The 23,503-nt window shown below is 47.1% G+C and overlaps 1 protein-coding gene across 1 annotated transcript in view; it reads left to right on the forward strand.

Annotated features, from left to right (window-relative positions):
• The window catches only part of Kcnj10 (potassium inwardly rectifying channel subfamily J member 10), a 28,007-nt gene extending 5,844 nt beyond the window's left edge, over positions 1–22,163 (forward strand). The window contains exon 2 of the mRNA XM_051186319.1: positions 20,889–22,163. Coding sequence (XP_051042276.1) covers positions 20,889–22,028 — 1,140 coding nt within the window. The 3' untranslated portion in view covers positions 22,029–22,163. The remainder of the gene's footprint in view (positions 1–20,888) is intronic.
• Positions 22,164–23,503: the final 1,340 nt, after the last annotated feature.

Consider the following 23,503-nt stretch of genomic DNA (forward strand, 5'->3'; position numbering starts at 1 on the left):
CTGAGGCTGTCAGGAGCATTTGTTTTTAAATCTCAGCAACCCTTTACATTTACATTTTCCTGAGGGCTCCAAAGAGCATTATTTTCATGGGTTATAGCTATTAATGTGCAGCGTGTTAGAAATGAATGCTGAGGAGACGCGAGCCTATTCGTAATTAATTTAAAACTATGGTTACCCCATTGCCTGTTGATGTGAGGTTTTAAATGAAAATAGCTGTCTGTGTTTTACAAATCAAAGGTTTAGTAAGAGTGACACTGCCTTTTAGTAACACAAATCTTTTTAATGTCTAGCTCAGGAAGAATGAGCTGGTTCCTTCTATTTACTTCTGCATTTAATATGTTGCAATATCACATGTGATGCACCCATGAGAAACTCCACCGATCATCCCTGAAATAATGAAAGTGGAATAAATAGTGCCATATTAGCACTATTTATGACAAGGGCAGGTTTGACCTCAGAAAGCCTCCAAAAGTGCCTCAGGAACTTCGGTGGGTCCCTAAGATATCCCTTGAGAACTGTCACTTTGAGAAACTGCTATGTGTGTTGGGGGTGGGCTTGAGTTGGGAACAGGTGCACACCCTTGGGAAGAGTAGCCCGGCTTGCTGGTCATGTGGCTAATTCCCTTTACCTAGACAGCTGATATTACTTTGTGGGTTTAGAGACTGGCCTCCTTGGAAGAGCCCAAAGGCAGTGGTCCTTGTTCTTAGTTAACTTCTCTGTCACCACAGCTGTCCCAGCAGAGGTCTTATGAGAGGGGCAGCACTGGACTTGTGAGATCTCCATCACCCATGTAAAATCTGGGTGTTGCGTGCATCGGTGGAGACAGGTCGCTCCCTGACATTTGCTGGCCAGCCAGTCTCCTTGAGATAGCAAGCCCCAGGTTCAGTGAGAGACCTTGTCTCAACAACTAGAGCTATAGCAGAAGACACATGACATCAACCTGGGGCCTTCATACACCCAGCCACCTACCCATCTACGCAGAATAAGAGGGCATCAGCCAGGGAAACAAGACCAGAGGCCCCCATCTCCCAAATCTGAGCATCCTGAGTTTTAGAGGTTCAGATCCCTCTGTCCCTGAAGTCTGATCACTCTGGCCCACTTCCGCTACCAGCTGTGGCTCTGGGCTGTGGCTTGGGACCTTGCCCTCTCATGCTGGTGTTCACAGCCCTACCCACAAAATTCTCTTGATTACACAGCAAATTCCCTTATCTCCTTAGCAAAACAGAGGTAAGGGGTGGGTGGACTCACACTGCCCACCCATATCCCTCCTCCCAATTCCTCTCCCCAAGGCCTTCCCTGTTTAGATTGTCCTTATTGGTCAGTGGCAGGTTTGGAGACCCTAGTTGAATCTCCTTTCCCTGGCTCTTGGTCAGTGACCCCAGGGGAGCTGGGAGGGCTAAAATCTCCTCAGTCTTAGCTGTGCCCCACCCTGTCTCCCACTGCCAGCAACTCCCCAGCTCCCGCCCCTGGGCTGTGGGACAGTGAGAGGGCTGAGGGGCTGGCTCTGCATACTAATGTCTGGCCCATTGTCAAAGCCCCTTTGTGTCAGAGAGCTCCATTGAGGCGGCTCTGGGGCGGGCACAATGGGGGCTCTGTCCCCAAGTTCCCCCAAACAGTCACCTGCTTTCAGAGCCTCCCCCACCACCCCTCACCCGCCCCAGTGTCCAGAGAGCCCAGAGAGCATGGGGGAGTGGACCCAGGGTGAGGGGGGACAGTATGTGGGCAGTATGACATCCCCCCTTTGCGCAGTCTGGGGAGATGGACATTTGACAGGGCCGACTGTGGAGGGCAAGTAAAGCCTGGACCACAGGGGTGGGGGTGGTCTGTGGAGGGAGTTGGAATGTGGGTCTGTGAGGCCCATGAAAGGACAGGGGCACACACAGCCTGCTCATGCCTCCTTCTATATGCCCAGCCTGGACCAATGACTGCCCAGCCCCTTCCTTCTCATGGACACATGGCTCATATATGCAGAGACACACAGGCACACACTCATCTATGCGGCCCCACACCTGCTCCGACCCCACACCCACACAGATGTGTCCTGATACAACATGCAGAGCTGTGTTCACAGACCACATGTGCACACCACCTTCGGTCAGCATATGCACGTGCACGTGCACGCCTCCTCTCTCCACTTCACTCCTTTCCCTCCTACCCTCCTCCAGCAGCTACTGGCACCTAGGTACCACCCCCGCCCCGCCCCTTGCTGCCCTCTGCTGCTCTGACACAGGTTTTAACAAGTTTGCACTTGTTGTGACCTCAAGAATGTGGCCCTGGGGCGGGGAATGTCCTGCTGCCCCAGACTTTACCTGCTTATACGTTAACCATGGACACAGCCTCTGCTGGACTTTGAGTACAACTTTCCTACCTCTACTCTAGCTGTGGAGTGAGGTCAGTGGACCAAGACCTCCACCCCAGCAGAGTCAAGCATACAGTATATGTATGTGTGGGTAGCAAACATCCTGAACATCCTAGTGCAGGCCCTGGTGGACTCTCTTTTGTATTTCCCCCAGAACACTTTCCACATCCCAAGTCCTCATGGCCCTGAGAGGTAGACAAAACAATTATCCTTTTCCCAGCAAGACTGAGATGGAGAGATGCAGTGCCCAGGTAGCTGGCAACAAGACTGGGTGGGGGGTGGGCTCTTGCCTCTAGTTTTTTTTTTTTTTTTTTTTGTACTGGCTGCTTCTGGCTCTACTCAGATGGTCCTCTGCTCCTGAGGAATTTTACCATAGCTGTCTTTATTCCCCTTTCTCAGAAAGAAGTTGTGGGCATGGTAACAGTTGGGAGCAGAGAATCAGCAGTTAGGGGGGCCTTCTTTGGGCTTCTGCGCATAGAAAGGGTTTCAGAAGGTCACTGAGCAGGGTGAACCTACCTCCTTTCACTTCCTCCGCTGCCACCAGTGCTACTCCAAGCTGTGTTAGCACTGCAGACCTCTGCTGGCTGCAAGTCTTCGTGGTACCCAGCTCTGCCCTTCCCAGCTCATATGTCCCTATCTGTATAACTGCTGGCTGGCTGTGCCTCAGCTTCCATTCTGGTCTGGGGCATCTCTCTAGTAGCTTGGAGTAGGCGCTATAAAGGGGGACACTTTATAGTGGGGCACTCCAGGGACCTGAGGGTTGAGCTGACTGCAGAGATGCACTGGGTCCTGGGAGGGTGGAGGAGGTCCCAGCTGCAGTAACTCTAGCAGAGAGCAAGCTGCAAGTGGTCCCTGTACACTGATTTCCACGATGCTCCCTTACATAAGAACTGTGCAAAGGAACTGCAGAATCCTTCTTCTATCCCTCCCCTCTATTCCTTACTAGATGCTTCTCCCTGATCACTGGATTCAGCCTAAATCACCTTACCCACTGGTTTTTCTTTTTTCTTTTCTTTTCTTTTCTTTTCTTTTTTTTTTTTTTTTACCTCATCCATCGCTTCTAGTCCTGTTCTTCTACCTCTAAATGTCTCGTGTTGGCAAAAGAAACCTGCCCACAACCCTCCTGCTGTACTGGAGCAATTAGTTGGGGGGCAGGGTGGGGACACAATAAGACTCCCCCACTCTGAACGCAGCTCTGTATCTATTCCAAGTACATGCCACCCTCACCCCAACCCCATCTTTCTCAAGTGGAATGAGGATTAAAGAAACTGGGGGAGAGTTAGGAAGGAGTAGAGAGATTGCCTCCTCCGGGGTGAAGGTTGACCTCCTGGGACTTCTCTGTGAGTCAGAGACTGCTTTCTGCATGGTAGCCTTGAGGAGGGGATGGGATTGAGAGGACCTGTCCAGGAGGAGGCACAATTCCCTGAGTCATAGGTAGAGTACCTCCATTGCCATCAAGGGTACAGATAAGAATAAATTGCTTATCGGTAGTGGCGATGGAGGCCTTTAGTCCTAGCACTCAGGAGGCAGAGGCAGGTGGATTTCTGTGAGTTCAAGACCAGCCTGGTCCAGAACAAGTTCTAGGACATCCAGGGCTATGCAGAGAAACCATGTCTCAATAAACAAACAAACAAACAAACAAACAAATAATAAATTGCTTAAGAACAGCAGGTAACATTTGTCTTAAAGAATTTCCTGTGTGTTAGGTGTTACTAGGCACAGGAGGAAGGGAGAAAGTCTGTACCTCTGTAAGAAGATCTCCATGTAGTCACTTACAAAACAAAGGTTGAATGGCCTAAGCAATAGTTCAAATGATATTCAAAACCCCTGTGGGTAGTGGGATTTCTAAATGTCTCCAAGGAACTGTCCATTTTTTCCAGCCTGCAGAGAAAGCATCATCAAATATGTCCCCTATTCTCTCTAGGGACGGCACTAATTTCTGTTTCACTTCTCACAGCATGTTTCTGGGTGAGTTGCTGCAGGAGGTGAGGGAGGCCCTAAGCCCTGATGGACAGAGAGTCAAACCAAACCCACCCCAGGCTGGGTGAGCCAGAGAACAAGCTCCGTGGATAGTATTTCAAGTGTAAACCAACTGTCACTTCAGGACCCCAGGGTCAGATCTTATAGGAAGAAAGGAGTTGGGATGAAGGCCAGGGCTACTCTCTGATGCCAATGTAATGTGTCCCATTGGCAAGCCATGTGACCTGGGGGGCGTTGCTCATCTTTTCTAAGCGGTGTCTCCTTTTTTCAGTATATTGATGGGACTGAGTGGGATGTGCGTGAAGACCTCGCGGCACCTGTGACCTAGGGCAAGATGACAAGCATAGGCTGGGTTCAGCCTGCGGTGCCAGTCCTCTTAAACAGCTTCCTTGATCAGGAGCAAGCAGCTAACTCTCTGCTTCCATGCCATTAACATGAAGGCAATGTTATCACCAGCCTCCTGGGGAGGGTCAGTCCACACATCACATCATATCACATGGAGCAATCAGCAAAATACTAGCACGTGGGAAGGGTTGGGATGGGGCCTTTGGTGATGCTGTAGGAACACAGATGAGGGCACTACCCACACAGGGGCTGGAGGCCTTCTGAAAGGTTTTCCAGAGAAAGTGGCATTCAAGCTGAATCCTGGCGGGAGAGAAGAAATGAGACAGAAAAGTGGGATTGGAAGAGGCCCCGTTTTGCAAAGAACTGTCCGTAGGTGTATGTTCCAGAAGGAAAAGATGTTTGGTATGGCTAACGGATGGAGGGTGTGTGTGGGGAGTAAAGGTAAGATAGAGAGTATTGCTGCTTTGGAGGTTAGCAAAGGTCAGACTGTAAGGAATGGCCTTCTGGGAGCTCTAGACACAAGTCCCCCAACTTCTCCTCAACCCTTTCCTTCCTTGTCTCTTTCCCTTTCTCTCAAGACTCTGTCTTCTTGCCTTGGTCACACTGTCCTGGGGGCACTGCCTGGAGGATCCCTTGATCAATCTCAGATAAAGCATTAGCAGTTTTAGGTCAGGGCTTGCCATTGTTTCTGCTTCTTCTAACCATGAAAGAATGATCTACTTCCTCTGGAAAACTGGCATTAAGACATCCCTGATAAGCAGAGTAGTGACTGCATACAGACAAGGCTCCTCCATATGCCCATCCTTACCCTGAGGGCAGGGGTAATTCTGAGGAGGTGAGGCTAAGGATGACCTGCACACTAGATAGAGCACAGCCTTTCAGTCCAGAGTAAAGTCCGGGGTGGGGGGGGGCTGAGTCCATGTCCCCCAAGCACTCTGAGATTCTATAGGAATCTAAGAGAGAGGGTGTGCTGGGATAGAGCATGACGCACACCCAGCAAGGGGAGCCTCAGGGAGTGCTAACCATGTGTGCATGGGTGTGCAGATATGGAGGACAGATGATGACCCATGGGAGTTAGCTCTCTCCTTCCACCATGCAGGTCCCAGAGGCCAAACTCATGGCACACCCACCTATTGAGCCATCTCATTGTCCCCTTATGGGCTCCTTTAAGTATAAATAAATACCAGGCATTGAGGAAGAGACAAAAATGAGCCCCCCCCAAAAAAACAATAAAACAACGACAACAACCAAAAACCAACATAGATTAAGAGCCAATTCAGGGGCTGGAGAAATGGCTCAGCAGTTAAGAGTCTGTTCTTCCCAAGGATCAGGGTTCAATTCCCAGCATCTCCACATGGCAAATCACAATTGTCTCCAATTCCAGTTCCAGGGTCTCCAACGCACACAGGTATGTGCAGGCAAAAACATATATACTAAAAATAATCATTAATTTTTTTTTTTAAGAATCAGTTCAGAAAAGCTTCTCATTTGGGGAAAGATAGAGGTGTCTCAGTGCAAGGAGGGGGATAATAAAATGATTCCTTGGGGGAGCTGTTCCAGGTGCCTCCACTCCAGAGAGGAGCCCTCCTGCCCCTGCTTCTGCCTCTGGGGCCCTCCATCAACCAGGTCAAGCCCTCCCTGATCACTAGACAATGGAACTTCAAGATGACAGATTAGCAAATTCACAGAGAAGGGACCTTCAGCGGGGGCCTTATTCTCTTTCCTACCTCTCTCTTTTTGAGGTGGGGTCTTACTATGAAGCACTGGCAGTCCTGGTTCTCACTCTGTAGACCAGGCTGGCCTTAAACCCACAGAGATCCACCTGTCTCTGCCTCCAGAGTGCTGGGGTTAAAAGCATGGCTCTTTCTCTTTTCCAAAGTGGGTGGATCGTGTGTGAGTAGGCTCTCAGGATTCCCAAGGAGAAGTCCTGTCAGCTTGGAGACTCTCTAGTGTCCTAGAAGCTGGTGACAGAGGTGCCAGAATATAGTCTAGTCCTAGGCCTGGAGGACCCTGCTAGCTTCCTGGAGCCCCTGAGGTTGAAAGTAGGGGAGGCTCCAGAGAGCAGGCATTGAGGACTCAGCTCTGTTCATCATTGCTTGCTGCAGGCTTTCTCTGGCTCTTGGCAGGCTGGGGGGAGAGGTCTGCAGGAAGTCTCATCAGGAATAAGGGGGGGGGTTGGGATAGAGCAGTGAAGTGGAAGCCCCCCTCGAATTCTGAGGCTATAGTAAATCCTACTGCACCAATCACAGTTGCCCTAGGGAGAACAGTATAAGCTTGGTTCAGCCTGAGTGGCATCAAGCCCTCTGGGGTACCGAGAAGCAATATGAGTAAAAACCCTGTGAGATTCGGAGAGACTTCTGGCTTGCTATTAAGTAAATGTCAACAGTCACCTCACCTTTCTGAGTCTTAGTTTCTTTAATTTGGGGGAATTTTTCCTTCATCTGCAAAGTGCAATAATAATGATATCTTTATTTGCATAAGAGCCTTACAGATCTCATGTACTTTCTGTATCTCTCGTAATCCTGAACACATAATCAAAGTTTATTGCCTCCTTAGATTAGGAAACTGAGCCCACAGGGATTAAGAGATTGACTGGGGTTCCCATAACCGGTAACTGACAAAGAGCAGAATGGCAAACAGTAGCAATGGAGAACAGAGAGTGAACTGGGCTGCAACATGGGGGCACCGGGATAAAAAGCATGTTTTGTCAGGCCCCCTGCACGTGGGTGTCAGCTGGGAGGCCTGGGCAGTCTATGGGGCCTCTGGTAGTGGACAGTATTTTTTTTATTAATTTATTTTATTTTATATAACAAAGTCCAATTAAATGAAAACAAACATTTATACACAATATTTGGGAATTTGGGCGTTGTTCGTTAGTGGATCAGTATTTATCCCTAATGCAGAAATGGGCTTTGGGAGCCCATTCCCTATGGAGAGATACCCTCACAGCCTAGATACAGGGGGGAGGGCCTAGGCCTTGCCCCAAATGATGTGACAGACTTTGATGATTCCCCCATGGGAGACCTCACCCTCCCTGGGGAGTGGAATGGGTGTGGGGAGGTGGGATGGGAGGTTGGTGGGGGGAATGGGAAGATGGGAGGGAGAGGGAACTGGGATTGGTATGTAAAATAAATTAATTTAAAAAATAGGTTTGTTTGTTAGACTAGCTCCACTTGAAAATGGTTTTCTGTGGACTATGTTAAGGAGATTCTGAGGCTCAGGTGGAAAAAAATGTACTTTTATGAATCAGTGATATCTGGAGTGTGTGTGTGTGTGTGTGTGTGTGTGTGTGTGTGTGTGTGTGTGTGAAGATGGCTCATACAGGCTGTATAGTTGACATCTATAACCCAGAATCCATCCTGAGACAGCAAATTTAAGCCCTTATACACTGAACAATTAGGTGAATTTTGACAGCACTAGCTTAAAAATATGCCTGAGGTAAAACCTCTGACTTCAAAAGGCTACAGTGAAATGTCCCAGGAACACAGAGGGAGTCTACATATTTCTACCTGTGAGCCTGGAGCAGCCTCCACGGCAGAGAGAACGCTGGGACAAGGATGGGGCCTTGAGGGATGAAAATTTTAGAGGGAAGAGGTGTGTGGAAGGGAGTTGGGAGCAGAGGAGACATTCCATGGAGAGAGATGCAGAAGTAAAGGTGGTGGTGGTAGGGTGCAGTGTCTCGTGGCAGAAACAGGAGTGTGGGGAGGGGTCAAAGAAGAGACTTCCAGACTGAGCTGGGCTCAGATGGTGGCGAATGATTCTTAGTACCCTGTGAAGTGGTTTTGCCACAAAAGCTCAAGCCTGAGCTGAGCGATGGGGTCAGACTGGGCTGCAGGGCTCTGTGGCAGCTGAGGGATGGGGATGAGGGCATGCAGCTGGGGTAGGAGGACTTGGAAATCATTGCATCATTTCAGGTGAAAGGGACTGTAGGATGGCATAATGGACGCCTCAGAGAATGTGGGCAGACTTGGGAAAAGGCAGGATGGATAAGAGCCGGTGACCAATGGGTTGAGGGGCAAGAGAGGCCAGATGTCCAGCTTGGGTCCTGAATGGGTGGTAATTCTCTGAACAAGAGATTCCTGAGGAGAGGACACGGTCTGAGGTAGAATGCATAGGAAGGGCTGAAATGGTGGAGACAGGAGGAGTGACATTGTTAGGAATGACAATCAAGTGGGGGTTGTGCATGGGAAATGCTGGCATGAAGGGGCAGAGGAGAGACCGCCCCAAAAGAAAAGGATCAAAAGCAAACAGAGGACAGGTGAGCTGGCTCAGTGGACATAGGGGTGTGCTGCCAAGCCTGATGACCTGAGTCTGATGCCTGGGAACCCACATGGTAGAAAGGGAACTGACACTTACAAGTTTCCCTCTGATCGTGTGTGCTACAGCCCCCATATAAACAAATGTAACAAATGCAGAAACAGAGGCAGAGAGAACCTGGGAAATGTGATGTTAGAAAGAAATGGCTGCATTCTTAGCACTCCACACGGAAGATATGCATGACCTCGTATCATTCTCCCATCGCCTCCACGGCATTAGGCCCTTTTTGCAGATGGAGGACACAGAAGCCCAGAAACTCAGGTGAGTTGCCCAGAATCTGAAAGCCTGGAAGCTCTACAAGGTCAAGAGTCTCCATCACACTGCAAGAGAAACAAACAACAAAACACAAAACAGCTTGCCAGGAATGGACCAATGTTAGTCTCAAATGCTGACGAGAAACTGCTGGGGTTGGGAGAAATAACACCCTTGAATTCCCAGTTGCCTTAGCTGCTGCCCAACAGGGCATCAATGGTATGGTTCTAAGTTTGTATAGGCGCTTCCTCAAAGGCAAACTTCTGCTCTCCAGAGATGTTTTTGCTATTGCTACTTGAATTGCTAGTGTTATTGAACCATTTGGTATTGAAGATGTGTGATCTGTTTATTTTTAATTTGTGATTACATGTAGTCCAACTTAAAGGAGTGAATTGACTGGTGCATTGGTAGGGTTGTGAGTTTATGAGGGCAGCCTGCCAGACTAGAGAGCCCTGCCCCCTGGTGGCCAGGACTTAAATCTGCAGCACAGAAGAACGGCAGGTCACCTCTCTCTCTCTCTCTCTCTCTCTCTCTCTCTCTCTCTCTCTCTCTCTCTCTCTCTCTCTCTCTCTGTGTGTGTGTGTGTGTGTGTGTGTGTGTGTGTGTACTCACTCTGTAGGCATGCCAGACGGCTCCTGTCAGCAAACATGGGTGGAGGTGATTTTCCTGAGATGGGGTTTGCCTGATATCTAAACGAGTTTGATTATCTCAATCAATAGCATCACACAGAAGTTGGATTAGGATTCCTTTACGGCATCTAAGTGACTGATTTGAGATCTAGGGCAGAGGTGACCTACAAAGGAGAGATCCCCAACAGATATGTTGTTTATCATCCAGTTTCTTCCCATCTCAACCTAGCCTTCAGTCCCCCAGCCCTGTCCCGCCCCGCAGCCGTGCCCCCCCCCCCCGTGTCCTTGGGAACTGTTTTAGCGTCTTACTGGTAGGAAAATACAGTCTGGGGCAGTAGCTTAATTGGCAGAGTGCTTGCCTAGCATGCTGGAAGCCTGGCTTCAGCCCCCAAACACTGCATGGACTGGGTGTGATGCTGCACTGGAATCCTAGCATTTGGGAGATAGAGGCAAGAGTCATCTTTACTTGCTTTTATGGGTTCAAGGATAGCTTGGACTATATAAGCTCCTGTCTCTGCAGGGGTATGGTGGGGGAATGGAGTTTTTCCTACCCATTGTTTCCTGCTAAATCATACTGTTACTTGAATTTTTTGGGTCTTCCATCAAGGTGACGGAGAATGGGTTAACATCTCTAAGCAACTGTTCTGAGGTGAAGGCTCACATGGGGCCAGGTTTGGAGGCTCTCCGGACCATTGACTCTGAAGCTAATGAGGAGACAGTGGTACAGCTCTGTCCTCAGTTGAACTCTACATACTGCCAAGTCCTCACAAAGGACCAGTTGACAGAAGAGCTCAGGATGTGCAGTTCTGTAGTCCCAGACAACAGCTAAGAACAGATACCATGGCTGGACTACAGCTCAGGGAGGAAGTGGGCTGGAGGTAAGGGGGGGGGTCTGAGAGGGCAGGGACACAAAGAAACAACGTGCCATGGAGTCATCCTCCCCAGCCAGGGACGATGGCTTCTCTGAGATGCCACCCTCTGGAGTTCTCTGCAGGAATGCCGTTTCCTTCCTGAAGGGGGTCAGAAGACATGTCTGGGGAACAGGCTGGAGGAAGGATCAGTGGTCCTGGTCAGCCCACACTGACAGGCAGTGGTGGTGTCTAAACACAGGAGAACATCTGACATGGCCCCATCTCTTTGTCCCTCCCACTCTTGACTGGAAAACAGAGGGGGGTCAGAAGGGCCAGGGGGAGGTCACAGACTCCCAGGAAATGCTTTGAAGGCTTTTATCCTTCCTTCTGATCAAACTCTGAGAACTTTCCAAACGTTGACACAAGGGAAGAAAAGCCTATTCTTCCCTGGCCCAGGGCCTTGGTGTCAGGCTGGGGCTAGAGGATGGGAGGGCCAGGGGGAAGGAGGCTCAGGAGTGGGAGACAGAGGCAGCAGTGACTCAGTGGGGAGTGCAGGCTCCTGGACACACACTGCCCCTTTTCCTCACCTCGAGATTGTGTGCATCTGGCTCCGTTTCTGTTTGTTTATTTTCACTGGGGGAAAGGACAGGAGAGAGATTGATGAATAGGACCCACATCCAAGTCCATTCTTCGAACCTCCAGGGCTTATATAACCCTCAGAGCTTTTCTCGTTGCCCTTCCTCTTCTTCCCCTCTCCTTTCTCTTCCCTTCCTCTCTTTCACTGGAACACTTGGAAGCCCAGAAATGCTTCTTTTCAGGTCCAACCACTCTTCTCCAGGAGGCCTCTTAGACCATTATTTAAGTGGGATTTGGCATTCAAAAAGGAGATGATATGGCTTTGAGAGGAGGCCGAGGAGCTGATTTCTTTCTCCAATGGGAGGAATGGCACTGGACCAGGTTAGACGGATGGATGGTGAGACTTTATTTTTCTTTTTTGTTTTGTTCTGGGATTATAGGCATGTGCCATCATCCCACCAGACAGGGGAGTTTTAAAGCAGAGAGTGACCTCTCCCTTCTTCTGGCACCACACCTCCCAACTGACCTAGCAGTGTGTTGTGAACAACAGAGGACAGGGATGTGTCCACATATGAGCTGCAGCTGCCATGCTCTGTACATCTTAGAGAGCTGTTTTGGCCTTAAGTAATGTAAATGTTTCATTTTATCCCACCATGCTTTGTTTATGTAACATTAAAATATTATTTCCCTAAGACCTTTATGATCTATATCCATGAAGCATGTGCTGAGTTGAATCCCGTGGCTGTCGGTGTCTCTGGGTGCAGCCAGGTGAGTGCTAGAGTTGGTGCAGAGAGACTTTGACACGGCCTTCTTCTTCCACAATGGAAGCTCTGGAGGCCTAGAGGGTTAAGAGCTTGTTCGGGTTCACAGAGAGTCTGTGGCAGAGTTGAGACTGACAATTGCCTGCTTCCTAGTCCAATGCACTTCCCAGTAGGCAAACTGTACTCTGTTCCCAGGCTGGACCTTCCTCATCCTTGTGTCCAACAATCTCATTCCATCTCCAGCATGTGATGCACACATGGACACATGTCTAGGTCATTTATTTAAAGCACATCTTATCTGAAGACGGCCTGCCCATAGTTTCTGTTGGCTGGCTTATATTAGTTACATACCTTGTTGCTGTGACCAAATAGCTGACGAGAGACAACTTAGGGGGAGAGAGGTTTGTTGTGGCTCTTGTTTAAGAGGCAATTCAACCCATCATGGGAGGAAGGCACAGTGCTGGGAGTAGAGTGTTCCACACATGTCCCATCACACCCCTCTCATTCATGCACTTCTTTCGGTTCTTCTTACAAATCCCCAATCACAGTTTGCCCACCCTTTGAACCCAGTCACTTTCTCTTTGTGTCCTTCTCTGAAAGAGACCCTTGGGTATAGCACGGAAAGTTCAATTCCTGGTTGCTATCTACATTTCCTGGTCCAAATAGCAATAATGACAGTTTTCTATGGTGATTAGGAAATCATATTAACCAGTGATTAAAAATATGCCACTCAGTCCCGTACCTACCACACAATAGATGGTCAATATTGGTTACCTCCCAACCCTCATCCCTTGAGCTAGATGTCACCTTTCCCTTCATGCACACTGCTCCCTACATCCATGCTCCCTGCCTCTGTTATGGTTGAGTCCTTTATTAGGCTCTAAAGTAACCAGGGAAATTAATTTACATTACTTCATCTCTATAATTCCAGTGTCTTGTTTAGAATCTGGTACCCAGGAGATACTAACAAGAAACTCACACTGCATGTGGTGAGCAGTGCTACTTCAGATGGAAAAACTTTGTTTTTTTTCTTCTATTTGTTAGTGATTCTAATTATTTATCTGGAGTTTTCATGTGTTTAAGGGGGTGGATCATAAGAAAAATCAAGAGAAGATACAAACAGGACAGGAAGAGGAAAAGATCCCAAGGCCAGAGTAGAATTCCACTCGTTCGGCATAGAACAAGAGGTCCTTCATTTCCTTAGCCCAACAGTGACGACGGCATCTTCTCTTTCCCTTAGAGCAGTGGTTCTCAACCTTCCTAACGCTGAGACCTTTTAATACAGTTCTTTATGTTGTACTAATCTTCAACCGTAAAATTATTTTGTTGCTACTTCATAACTGTGATTTTGCTACTATTATGAATAGTAATGTAAATACCTGATATATAGGATATCTGATATGCTACCCACAGGTTGATTGAGAACCACTGTCTTAGATTGTCTTCTATAGCCAGAAAGGGTTGTGTTTTCTTCTATTCATTAATTCACTCACAAAATACTTCCTGAGCACTCACTCCCTATACACATCACTTCCTATACACATTACTTCCTGAGCACTCACTATGCATTACATCATTGTTAGATATGTCAGTCAGCTTTGTGTTGCTGTGACAAGATACCTGAGATTTAAAGGAGGAAAATTTGAGTTGTAGTTTGGGATATTTTGGTCTGTGTAGTGACCTCTATTGCTTTTAGGCCAGAGGCATGGTAGAAACATCATGGTACAAGGGTGTGTAGGAGGAAAACTGCTCACTTCAGGAAAACAAGGAAGTATAGAGGAAGGTTGGGGGGGGGCAAGATATATCCCTTCAGGTCATGCCCAGTGAGCTATTTCTAACTGGGCCCCAACTCCTAACTTCCAGTTAATCCATGATGAGTTAGAACACTCATGACTGATCACTCATATTTCAGGTCTCACCTCTGAACACTGCTGTAGTAGGGGCCAAGGCGTTCAATACGTGAGTTTTCCTGGGAGAATATTTAATATCTGAGTCATAAGACTCAAGTAATCAAGATATAGTAGACCTAGGTGCTTCCTTCAATAAACTCGTTGTTACTCAATAGATACATATACACAGGAGCTCAGGAACAGGCTGTGGTTCTCAGGGAAGGCTTTATGGAACAGGGGTCATCTGAACCAGGTGTAGGTAGCTTGGAAGACAGAAGACGGATAAGCAAAGGTAAGAAAGCCCGTAAGAGTACAGCAGGGCTTCAACAGCAAGACATGTGTTTGCTTGAATGTGCCACAGGAGGGAAGCATTAGGAAATGAGTCAGGGAAGCTGGGTGAGATGCAGGTCACAGAACTCCTTGGGCGCTGGAGTCAATCTGGTCTCTCTTTGAGATGGGGAAGGAGCTGGGCAGATATAGTATAATGAAAAGTAGGTGGGTTTGGAGCTAGAGGGCTTGATTGCCAGTCCTGTTCTATGATTTAAGGAGCCACGTCATGTTGCTGAGCCTAAATTTCCTTGCTATAAAATAAGGACTAGACTTTATTTTTTTTGGGGGGGGGTCCAAACCCAGAGCCTTGGGTATGCCAGCAAGCACTTCATCTCTTAACTATGATATGTATGTATGTATGTGTATTTATGTATCTTCAGCCTCAGGACTTTGGTCTTACTCTACCTGGAATGCCATGTTCTTTACCTGAAATGTGCATGCGCTTTGGAAAATACCAGATCAGTGTTCATTGCTTCATGATCAGGGTAACCCGGCAGCAATGTAGGATGAGTTTGGTTACAGGAAAATGGAGATATGAGATGAAGAGTAGGTGATGCTGTGATTCATGAAGTCCCTGAAGGATGAAAATGAAAAGATGGGAGAAAGCACAAGGAGTAGATCTGTAACACGGAACATTGCATGGTGAATTGAGGAGGAAGGGAGTTTGAAACGGTTCCAGGATTTTGAACGTGAGTAGCTGGAAAACCATGGCACCTTTAATGATTTAGGAAACGGAAGAGAGGGACAGGTTGGAGAAGAATGAGAAATTGTCTACATTTGGAAATGAACGAGTTTAGTATTCACAGCCCAAAGCTCCTTTCAGTTGAGTTGCTTTTGCTACAGAGAAGCTCTTTCTTTGGGGTTGAAAGGACCCCCCCACACACACACACACACATGCTAGGTCTCAGGAAATGGTACAGTTTACCCCCTGCCCTTCTGCCTGCTGTCTCTGGTGTGTAATTGAATCATCTTTTCTAGCCACCCAATAGACTTTAGTGCCAATTAATCAACTTATTTGAGATAGAGTCTTATGTAGCCCAGATTAACCTTAGATTTGCTACAAAGCCAAGGATAACCTTGAACCTCTCATTCTCCTGTCTCTACCTCTTGAGCATTGGGATTACAGCTATGCCACCATTACTACCTTAAGCACTGTTGGTGATCAAACCCAGGGCAAGCCCTCTGCTAACTTAACTTCCTCCCCAACTGCAGCAGTTTTTTAAACCCACTCTTTTACCAGGCTCCTGCTTAAAAAAAAAAAAAAAAAAATCAGCTGACCCACTGAAGGGTAGGCATTGAAGTCTCTGAGCTGTCTTTCACCTTCTGAAAAGATCTGCAAACAAAGATCTGTAGCATTAGTCATGCCTGAATGACCTTGGATCCCCTCTTGCCTGTCATGGCTCCTCCTGAAGGTCTTCAGGAGGTCATCCCCTGTGAGGTGCATCAAGGCAGCAGCCTCTCAGACCTGTCCACACAGTGCCTTCAGCCATCTCTTCCTCAGGCTTAAAAACAACTTGCTTCTGGTGGAACAGATGCCGGCATAGTCCCTGGCCTTCAATTAAGAGTTCACAGATGGCAAACAAAGGCAAATAAACATTTCAAATCTCTATGGTGTTATAAAGCTGGATTCAGGCAAGAGCATGCTTAGAAAATCCATGTCAGAGTGAGATGGGGTAGGGATACAGAGATACAAAAATGATTTCTCTGATGGTGAGGAAAGCTTCCAAAGGTATCACTAACACTTGCTCCAAGCTTTGGAAGGTAGGCAGGAAGTTGTCAGACAGCCAGGAAGTTGAGCAGGTGGAAAGAATCAGACGGTGGGACTTCCTGCAGAGCTGAGGTCTAAGGGCCTGGGAAGACTGTCAGGGTAAGGCCAAGAAGTAAGCAGAAGCCAGGTGCTATGGCACACACCTTTAGTTCCTGCACTCGGGAGACAGAGGCAGGTGGATCTCAAGGCCAGCCTGGTCTATATAGAGTGTTCCAGGACAACCAGGGCTACACAAAGAAACCCTGTCTTGAAGAAAAAAAAAACACAGAGAAAGAAAGGAAAAAGGAAGGGGGAAGGAAGAAGGAAGGAAGGAAGACAGAAAGGAAAAAGGAAAGAAAGAAGTAAGCAAAGGCTAACTCCTGGAGGACCTTGAATGCCATGCCAAAGGCTTTCAGTTTATCCTAAAAATAATGGAGGACCTTGGCCAATTTTAGTCACAAGAACTATGTCTTGTCTCGTGAGCAATCAAGTACCTGAGAAAGGCGTTGATAAATCCATTCATTCTGAAGCATAAGTGGCTGGCATAAAATAAAAGTGCTTGTAGGTTAGGAAATCTAGCTCTAGGGGGAGCTGAGAGTGTGAAACCAAAGATAGGCCTGGTATTTGCTGGAATGAACATCACGGTCCTTAGGGCTGACCTTTGCTTTAGGGAAAGAATCAGCTCACTTCTCAGAGAAGAAAGGTGGTAGACAGCCAGGTTCTGTCTTTCTCGATTCAGGCTCTTTAGAATGCCAAATCCCAGTGCATGGCCGGCACTGTTCTGGAGAAAGTGCACCCTCTAGAGGAAACAGGATGTATGTTTTTCGGTAGGACAGCTACAAACTATTTCCAGAACCTTGGCTGGCTTCCTTCCCCTAGAGGCCTGGCCAGCTTGGGGGTGGAGTGTGCTGATTGTTTATCTGTTTCTGAGTTTGGCCACCCCTGAGAACAAAGTAGCTTGGCTGTAGGAGGTGGCATAACAGCTGGGAAATTTGGGTCACAGCTGGAGGTGGCAGTCACAGAATGCTGGTGACCTAGACACAACAGTCGGAGGCGGCAAACACAACAGCCAGAGGCAACAACAACAACAAAAGCTAGCGGGTAGCCAAAATCTCTAGGGTTCATAAGTCTGCAGCCTTAAAACCAGGCTTTCAAAGCCACAGGTTCTATCTTCTCTGAGTCAGCATAACTCCTCAGTACAGGGTACCAGGTGTTTTGGATCAGGAACCAGAAGACCTGGGTTTGGCTTCCCATTTTACCACTAATTTGCTTGAAGTGGTTTTCTCTGAGCCTTAGTTTCTAATGATGTCTTTCCTATCTACCTCATAGGGTGGGGGATCAAATTATATATTTTATAAAGTAGCAAATAATATAGGTTATTGTTTGGAGAATGATAAGCTAGGTTTTTGAGAGCCTCCAACCTTCCTGATAGGTAGCATCTTCTTGGAACACAAAGTGAGGGGTTAGATGAATGACCCCTGATTGTCACCACAGAAAGTTCAGGGAAAGAGGTGGGGAAGAGATGGAGGGAGCATGCTTGATGATCCCTATAGCTGTGGCTGGAAGTTTAAATAGATATCCAGTCAGAGCTCTCATCTCCTCTGTAGGATCTCTGGAAACACTGTATAACTTCATCCTTGAACATCCAGGGACAGCTTGTTCTCTACCTTGCTTCACATCTGGACAATCCTGTTTATAGTGTTTTGTTTTGTTTTGTCAATGGAACTGGAGTCTTCCTCCCTATAGTTTGAACTCACTGGTCCTGCTTGTTCTTGGAGCTGGAAAATTAATCTGAACCTTCATTCATGTGACAGTCCCTCAAGCCAAGTATCTTGTACACATCGGTTCTTTCTTTCAGATCATCTTTTCTTTTGACAAAATCCGCCTGTTCTGTTAACTGTTTCCCATGTGATCATGGGATCTGCCCCTAATTTTTTTCAACTTTTGATTGCTGCCTGAGATGGAATACTGAAGATGCAAAATGAACCAAGCAGAGTGGGATCAATTACCTCCTTGTTCTAGAGACTCAGTTCAACCACGATAGCTTAAGATTGTATTGCTTTTTGGCAATAATAACTCATGCTGGATTTTTTTTTTTTTTTACTAAAATGTTTAAATCTCTCTTTTTCCCTATGGTAACATGACTAAATTACATCTTCAAAATCTTTAACTTTCCCAGATAATTTCTAGGTCCCAGTGTATAACCCAATGTTTATCCTTTTTATTAGATTTGGCTCATTCATCTGGTTCTTTTTAGAGCCCATTTCTGCCCAGTGCTTGTAAACTGTCGCAGGTTTGTGTCATCCACACAACTGATGGCCACAATATTCTCTAGTTTTGAATGGAATTAGTGTTCAGAGCGTTGACTAGGGCAAGATCAAGGATCAATCTCTTCCCTGCATCAATAGGAAATGAATTCTAGGTTATTGGGCTCTAATTATGTGTACTACTGAATTTTTAAAACCACCTAATTACATGACCTTTATGGTCATTTTTAAAGGTATAATGATAGATTTTATCAAAACAACAACAACAAAAACTTCTGAAGCTTTACTTACACATCATCTGTATTTTGTTGACTTGTCAATTTAGTAACCTCATCATAGCAGGAAATGAAGTTATTTTGATGTGACTTGTTCTCTGTAAACGCACAGTGAGTCTTACTGACAACTTCCTACTCTCTTGTTCTGTCTACTTACACACAATCCTTGTATTTTATTGGAGATTCTGTCCTAGGATCAGCATAACCCATTTGTCTATAGCTTATGAAATATATTCCATTTTTATTTTTCAAAATTAAAGCTATTTTCTCTCATATCTAACTATGCCATCCCTTTGTTGCTCCAACAGTCCTCAAAATCTCATGTATAGGTTTCACATCTTTAAGAGTTTGAGGATTGAGCAGGGCAGAGGTGGTGCACACCTTTAATCCCAGTGCTTGAAAGGTAGAGGCAGGTGGATCTCAGAGTTCAAGGCCAGCCTGGTGTACAGAGTGAGTTCCATCTAGGACAGCCAGGACCGGTACACAGAGAAGCCCTGACTTGAAAAACCAACCAACTAACCAACCAACAAACAGAGTTTGAACATTCTTATATGCAGACTCTACAATGGTATTTATTATGTATATGTATGTATATAGATTGTGGTAGGTGGTTGTTATTATTAGCATTTCTGAGTATTGAGCAAGGCTTTATTTAAGTTACAAAATAGGAATTATTCAGAGCTATAGCACTTCCATTTTGCTTGAAAGGAACCAAGGCCATTGGGTGGGTGGTGAAGAGCACTGGTGTCTGGCTGAGTAGCAGTCTCTTGTGGATGAGAGTTTCAAACAGTCTCCAGGTTGGTAAAATGGGCAGGCTGCTGCTTCTGACTGTTCTCAGGACCCTTATCCATTGGCGATCTCCAATATCAGTGGATAGGAGTACATGGACAGGACTGTAAAACTTAGACTCTTGCAGAGGCAAAGCAATGGGGGAAGTGGGGGAGCATGACAAAGAACAACCATGAAATGCAATGGCTCAGACATATGGGGTAGGGAATGCAATGGCGGCTCTGATCTCCAAAGAGCCCCAAATCCCAGAAATCATCTTCATCCTTCTCAGGGGTTCAGATGTCAGACTCAGAGTCTCAGTGATTCAGATCTTCTCTACTGGAAAAGTACAAACTTGCTTTTTTGGGCAGAGATGCCAGACGCCTTGTATTAAGTGAATTATCTCCTTTTTCAATGCCTTGTTCCACTTTCTACTATCAGGATGAATGGCAGCCTTGAATTTGAGCTCATGCACACATAGTTACTAGTTAATATGGCGTCCACCCTCACTTCACTCAGTTTTGCTGCCTACAATATGGCATCTCTGCCAACCCGTGGGGGGATGTCTTGGTGCTGGCAGGAAGCTTCAGCCTGTTGCTTCCTTGCTGCTTATTGCTCTTGCTCAGATCTTGTCAGTGCTCTTCCTAACAGCAATCTAGACCCTAACCCAGACTTAACTTCCCCTAGGTAGTACAAACAAATGATGATAATGGTGGCAAATGAAGGAGATCGGATGCTTGACCGGTAGAAGAATGGACACCTTCTGCGTTTTCTCACCAGTGGGCTTTAACTCAGGGCTAAGGGAGAGAATAGTGAAAGTAAAGGTATATATGCATCTTAAGCAGGACTGTCCTAAAAGGAGTTCAGGGGAATAGGTTTTTGTTGTTGTTGTTGTTGTTTTTTTTTTTTTTTTTTTTTTTGCCTTGATATTCATCAGAGAAGTGAGGTTTTATTTTAACTTAGGTATCTCCACAGGAGTGGCTCTGTTGCACACACACTTGTGTGTGTGTGTGTGTGTGTGTGTGTGTGTGTGTGTTCAATGGAGATCAGAAGAGCTCTCATTCCTATTTTCAGGGACCTGTGCACTTCCTACTCATTCACCTCTTCCCCAAATCAGAGCATCATTACACTGTTATGTATTTAATTCATGTCCTCACTAAACTGTGACTTCTTAGCAAGAATTACATCACTTTCATCTCTGACCTATCAGCACCCCACACTGTGGCTGACATTTAAAAAGTGCTCTATGAATATTTGCTAGGGTAAATAGCATCAAAATGAAGGGCAGGGGCTGACAAGATGACCCTGACTCAGCAGGTAAAGGCATTTTCTGCCAAGCTTGACCTGTGCCCACATGGTGGGAGAAAACAAAATCCTGCCAATCGTCCTTGGGCTGTGACACTTAAGCACCCCCCCCACACACACCATAAATAAATATAAGAGATTTTAAAAGGAAATCTTAGTGTCTCTTCCCACTGGGTGTTGCTAGGAGTTGGCTGGGTTTGGACAGTAACCCCCTTTATGCTGTCTTGCTCCTTGCAGATGACATCGGTTGCTAAGGTCTATTACAGTCAGACAACCCAGACAGAAAGCAGGCCCCTAGTGGCCCCAGGAATACGACGGAGGAGGGTCCTAACAAAAGATGGCCGGAGCAACGTGAGGATGGAGCACATTGCTGACAAGCGTTTCCTCTACCTCAAGGACCTATGGACGACCTTCATTGACATGCAATGGCGCTACAAGCTTCTGCTCTTTTCCGCAACCTTTGCAGGCACCTGGTTCCTCTTTGGTGTGGTGTGGTATCTGGTAGCTGTGGCCCATGGGGACCTGTTGGAGCTGGGACCCCCTGCCAACCACACCCCCTGTGTCGTTCAGGTGCACACACTCACTGGAGCCTTCCTCTTCTCCCTCGAATCCCAGACCACCATTGGCTATGGCTTCCGTTATATCAGCGAGGAGTGCCCTCTGGCCATTGTGCTCCTTATTGCACAGTTGGTGCTCACCACCATCCTCGAGATCTTCATCACAGGTACTTTCCTGGCAAAGATTGCCCGGCCCAAGAAGAGGGCTGAGACTATCCGTTTCAGCCAACATGCAGTTGTAGCCTCCCACAACGGGAAGCCTTGCCTTATGATTCGAGTTGCCAATATGCGTAAGAGTCTCCTCATTGGATGCCAGGTGACAGGCAAACTGCTTCAGACCCACCAGACAAAGGAGGGTGAGAATATTCGGCTCAACCAGGTCAATGTGACTTTTCAAGTAGACACGGCCTCTGATAGCCCCTTTCTTATTCTACCCCTGACCTTCTACCACGTGGTAGATGAGACAAGTCCCTTGAGAGATCTCCCCCTCCGCAGTGGGGAGGGGGACTTCGAACTGGTGCTGATCCTGAGTGGGACAGTGGAGTCCACCAGCGCCACCTGTCAAGTTCGCACTTCCTACCTACCGGAGGAGATCCTCTGGGGCTATGAGTTCACACCTGCTATCTCACTGTCAGCCAGTGGCAAATACATAGCCGACTTCAGCCTTTTTGATCAAGTTGTGAAGGTGGCTCCCCCTGGTGGTCTCCGTGATAGCACGGTACGCTACGGAGACCCAGAAAAGCTCAAATTGGAAGAATCATTACGAGAACAAGCTGAAAAGGAAGGCAGTGCCCTTAGTGTTCGCATCAGCAATGTCTGACTTCCTGTCTTCTCCTCCCCAGCCCTTTGGCCTTCTCCCCTTTCAGTGCCTTGGGAAAAGGAGACTATCTGGGTTCTCTGGAGAAGCCCAGAAGCACTCATCCTCTGCTTCCCCTTCCTTAAGTGGATGGCCTGTCAGTAATCCAGGCCACCTGGAGTCCCATGTTTTCCTCTCACTGTCCCCTTGCACCTTCCTTCACTACTATGCCAATGTACTCCACTCTTAAGCCAGGATGGGGGAAGGAGAAGGAAGATTAGGCTGAAAAGGCTTGGAAGGCCTCAGCCATGCTTGAAGATTCACATTAGGAGGACCATGTGATGGGATGAATAGACCCCCCCCCCCCCCCCCCCCGACTACCCTCTGCTAGAAAGTGTCATGACTTGAGACTGGAGCTGCCTCCATCTCTGTTTCTGTCTAGTAATCCCGAGAGTCACCCTATGGACTATGCTCTCAGAAATAAGGAATCAGAAATCAGTTTTCCCTGGGCTCTCTACCAAATCCTCAAGAAAGAAGCCAGGGTTTGTCATGGTGTATTTAATCTCAGCTGGTAACTCCTGACATAACACAGACTTTTGATCACTACCTTATTTTCCAGTTCCTGTTCTCAAGTGGATCTCCTCAGGATTCCCAGTTCTTTCTCAGCCTCTGTTCCCATAGAATTGGGGCTGACCTGAGAAACAGGAACAGCCAGCCATGACCCCTCCTGCACCCATCCTGGGTTCTGAGAAATTCAATTTTGGAACTAGTCTCTAATAGTCTGGCCCTATCCTGGAAATATTTCTTTTACTGTGTCCTGTGAATGGGAAACTTAGCCAATGTTCTCTCTCTCTAAAAACATTTTCTTTTGAGACAGCTCTGACTGTCCTGGCACTCACTCTGTAGACTTGGCTGGTCTGAAACTCACAGAGATCCACCTGCCTCTGCCTCTGAGTGCTGGGATTAAAGGTGATCCACTATGTCCTGTTGCCAATGCTAAGTCCAGTGCTCAGGCCCCATGAAAATATCTCAAACCACCCCAGATTACACTGTACCTGACTTCTATTCTTCCTCTTTTACCCATCCTAGATCCCCTCATCCCTTGACCCAAGCTTTTGAAGAAACACAGTCATGTCCCTTTCTTAGCATCAATCAATTAGAACTAGTCACAGGGCACAGATTCCCTAGGAAAGTTGAACCAACTGCTCAGATTCCCAGATTGTTATCAGAGCCTCTGGGAATTTGTGATGTTTTGTTAGGGTTTGGACTGAAGCAGAACTCAGGCTGACAGCCACTGTTTTGTTACATCTCCTGGTGCCCTGCCCTTCTGAAAAGTGCCAGCTGTTTTATGAGACAATGGGAGAGGGGAGGAACTTACGTTCTGATCTCAGCCATTATAACATGGCATAAAATGATGAAAGTCAGTGTCATCTCTACTCTCTTTGGTCAACGGGCCAGTCTCAGGCAAGTAAAAAAGCAACTTAGGATCAGACCCAGGC

Source organism: Phodopus roborovskii, unplaced genomic scaffold, assembly GCF_943737965.1.
Source record: "Phodopus roborovskii unplaced genomic scaffold, PHOROB, whole genome shotgun sequence".
NCBI classification, from domain to species: Eukaryota; Metazoa; Chordata; class Mammalia; order Rodentia; family Cricetidae; genus Phodopus; species Phodopus roborovskii.